Here is a 4,156-nt window from a genome sequence, read left to right on the forward strand (position 1 = left end):
TGTCTTCTTCAGAAAAGGTTCTGTTCATGTCACTTGCCCATTTACAATATAAGTGGAATTCTTGGCTCTTTTCTTGTTGATTAGTTTGAGTTCTCTGTAGATTCTAGTTATCAACTCCTTGTCAACTCTGTAACATGCAAATATCTTAATGTTCATTTTTCTAAGAAGTATATTCTTTTTACAATTTTTGATTATATCAAAGAGCATCTTCAAGTCCCAAACAAAATATTTATTTGAGCAGTTTCTGATTAAACAGTACAGTCCTGAATATATTTTTTGAATTAATGCTTTTAAAACATGAAAACTCACAGCCCCACAAGAAATCCCAACTCCTCACTTACACTCAGTATCTTATACTCCAGTCAAATCGAAGCCAGATTATACTGTTGGCTTTCCGTTCTCAAACACCCCAATCTTTGGGAGCCATTTACCTCTTCCCAATTCCTCCTAAAATACAAACTCAACCAGAAAGTTTGTCTTACCACTGCCTTCCTACATCCAAGAGAGTACATGGCCCTCATTTATTGTATGAATAAATGGCACAGTATCTATAATTTCACTTAATGCTGAGCAAATATTCTCTTGTTTTTATCCTATTTCCTCAACTAGACGATAAGCTCTTCAAAGACAGAAACCACTATGTTACATGTCCCTGTATTCTTGGTACCTATAAGAATGTCTAACAATAGTAACTTAGCGAAAGTTAAAGCTCAGCTCATCAACACCACAGTGAAGATGAGATGATCTCTGATTCCGTCAAGTATTGTAAGGTATTACTACTCAGATTTTAAAATTAAAACAGGAATAGGGCAATTATGTAGCTAGAAAAATCTCTTATGTCTTATAGCAAATATACAGGTACAGTGAGAACAACACACATAATGTGGCATAAAACATGGTAATTTCCAAGGCTTAATTAATACAAGTTGGGTTTTAAGTAATTTAAAAAATAAACAAAATTAATTTTAGAACTAAAGTAGCTATTTCTTTCACACTAATAAATATCATTTCAAGCATCTCAGTCCTTCATTACACCTGGAAATCTCTTTCATTCTTTGAAAAGTTAAGAAATTCCTAAAAGTTAAACTACAGAACAGAGTCTTCACATTTAATCCTATTATGAGGATAATAAAAGTGGGGGTTCTATCAGTGTTCTCAAAACTATTAAGTATACATCATTTTCCAACATAGTAAATCTGACAGGTAAATTATAGTTCTGCAAAGTAATTATAAGTTATGTTATTAAATAAACTGTTTTGAGAACCTTGAGTCAAATAAATGAGAACCAATCTATCAGAAGAGAAGAAATCTTCAACAGGGAATCCTCCCACTTACCCTGTGATTTTATATCCATGGTTACATATGGAAAACTCCCAAGGACAGCCATAACCTCTTCATATTTTTCATCTTCAAGGAAGTGCAATAGACTGTGACGATCTGCTTCTTTTAAACTCACCAAATCCTGGATAGTTTTAATTTTGTACTGAATTTTAAAAAAGGAGAAGAAAATAAATTTCTAACTCACCACAAAACTTTTCATAGAAAGAAAATTAGCATGTTAACTGAACAAAACCCAGCAACTTTCAGAAAAATGTCAAAATCACACGCATTTCAAAGCAGTAAATAAAACTATTACAGCCAGGCATGGTGGCTCACACCTGTAATCCCGGCATTTTGGGAAGTTGAGACGGAAGAATTGCTTGAGGTCAGGAGTTCAAAACCAGCCTGAGCAAGAGCAAGACCCTGTCTCCAAGAAAACCCCCAGAAAATTAGCCAGGTGTGGTAGTATGTACCTAAAAGTCCCAGCTACTTGGGAGGCTGAGACAGGAGCATCACTTGAGCCCAGGAGTTTGAGGTTGCAATGAGCTATGATGTCACTGCACTTTCACCCAAGCAACAGAGCAAGACTATGATTAAAAATAAATAAATCTACATAGATTTCATGACCCTTTTCTCTAAGGAAATTTAAATTAAGGATTTTTCAATTACGAATTTAATACAAGTTCATTTCTTTAAATTAGAAAAAATAAAGTTAGAGGAAAAAAATACAATATTCATATAGAATCCTGACCCAAGCAAAAACTACTATCAATTGGTATCCTCAGTTTATTTTCAATTTTTAATAATAAACCTATAAGAATGAACCTCAAAGTACAGCTGCACCCTCCAGGTTTTACCATGCAATATTCCTATTTCTTTATTTTGTAAGAATAGCTATTATTGCAGTAATATCCACCTTGGCTAAATGGTTACTTAGAAGAGTGTTCTTTAATTTCCAGGTATTCGGTGCTAGTCATTTAATCACAGACATGAGTTAGACCGCGAGGCATGTGAAATTCCGGTTTGGAGATTCTGAAGTTTTTTATTTATTTATTTATTATTTATTTATTTTTGCAGTTTTTGGCCACGCCAGGTTTGAACCGGCCACCTCCAGCATATGGGGCTGGCGTCCTATTCCTTTGCGCCACAGGGGCTGCCCTGGGATTCTGAAGTTTTTAATTATGACTTAATATGATAAAATTTGTAAGAATAACATTATTACTTGAAATAACAGAACTCTGTTACACACTTCCAATACACAGGTATTAATTTTACCTTAGTATACTACTAAGGTCAATGTCTATCTTCTGCTCACATCAGCTGTAATATACAAAACAATACCTAAAATCTCCTACCAGAACTAGATTTTCGTTCAGTTTCTTTTATTTCCTAAAGTTTTCCATGTATACTTATTTCTTCTGTACCTTAAGATTCACTGTCATGTCTTTAGTACTGATATTTTTAAAATAAGGATTGCTTTTATTTGATATACTTATTTTTTGAATACTTAATTTTCTTTTCATACTCAACCAATAAACTGCCCAAACTTTAACCTAAGAATAAAATGACTAGAAGGCATCCATTGAATTTATACTTGATTCATTCCTTCATTTATTTTAAGAGGCAGGGCCTTATTCTGTCACCAAGGCTGGAGTACAGTGGTATGATCATAGCACATTGTAGGCTCAAACTCCTGGGGCTCAAGCCCCCCCCCCTCCCCGCCTCATGGGTAGCTAGAACTACAGGTGCCCACCACCACATCCAGCCCACCACCACATCCAGCTAATTTTTCTTGAACTACTGGCCTCAAGTGATCCTCCCACCTTTACCTCCCCAAGTGCTAGGATAACAGGCATGAGCCACTATGCATAGCAGGAACAAAAAGTTAATTGCTAAAACACACCAACCCCCCAAATAGTAAATTTACTTACAGTAGTAAAATGTTATAAAATAGCTATCTAATCAAGAAAATGTGAGAACCACTTGAGAGACCATTTTAGAATGTTTAAATATTCTAAATCTAAGAAATCACAGTAAAAATGTCTGAAAAACTTTTTTTTATTCATGCTCCCTTTAAATGATACAACAAACTGCTAAAAATTGACTTTAAAGTAGCAAAGAATTACCTTTTTATGGTTAGAAACCCTTCTAAGATTGTCCTCTTCAATATGAGGGAGCTGCAGAAGGGGAGACTTAAACTGCTGAAGTCCTTGAACAGCCATCTGGGAAAGCTTCATGCAGTTTTCTAGGGATGCCAAAGTTGGAGCACGAAACTCCCTTTCTTAGAAAGAACAGGAAAAGAAAACAACAGGGCTGGACTTTTTACATGTTCCAGAGCATACAATTTACCACAAAAACAAAGCTTAACACTAATTCCTCAACATTTCAAATTTTAAGATCATGGTATTGATAGTACTTAAAATAATAAGACACTAAAAATACACAAACTTGGTCAAATGCACATTATCCAGCAACAACCACTGATTTAATTTTAAAAATGCTTTGCATCACATCCAGTAATAGTAAATAATCAGACATTATCAGTATCAAGAATGTATTGACACCATTTCAAGAAATGACATCACCTATAATAAACTTTTTAAAGGGCTTTTCTTTTGTTTACTGACTACAAATCCCAATTCTTTTCCTTTCACACACAAAACATTCCATTGTCAAGTGAATCACTATAACATCAGTTAAAGAGTAATTCCACTCACTGTTAAAAAGCAGAATAACCTAACTCTGAAAAATATCCAGAGGAAGAAAAACGCTATTTTAAATCTTTGAAAAGCAAAAATAAACAGTGAAAAAATTAAATTAAAAAACATAGCTGTGG

At 34.2% G+C, this 4,156-nt stretch overlaps 1 protein-coding gene across 1 annotated transcript in view; it reads right to left on the reverse strand.

The window, feature by feature from the left end:
• The window catches only part of SEC63 (SEC63 homolog, protein translocation regulator), a 79,546-nt gene that overhangs the window by 26,864 nt on the left and 48,526 nt on the right, over positions 1–4,156 (reverse strand). The window contains exons 12-13 of the mRNA XM_012804442.2: positions 3,447–3,601; positions 1,336–1,483 (exon numbers count right to left, since the gene is read on the reverse strand). Coding sequence (XP_012659896.1) covers positions 1,336–1,483; positions 3,447–3,601 — 303 coding nt within the window. The remainder of the gene's footprint in view (positions 1–1,335; positions 1,484–3,446; positions 3,602–4,156) is intronic.

The sequence above is a fragment of the Otolemur garnettii genome, unplaced genomic scaffold (assembly GCF_000181295.1).
Source record: "Otolemur garnettii isolate 467f Iridium unplaced genomic scaffold, OtoGar3 scaffold00002, whole genome shotgun sequence".
Classification (NCBI taxonomy): Eukaryota; Metazoa; Chordata; class Mammalia; order Primates; family Galagidae; genus Otolemur; species Otolemur garnettii.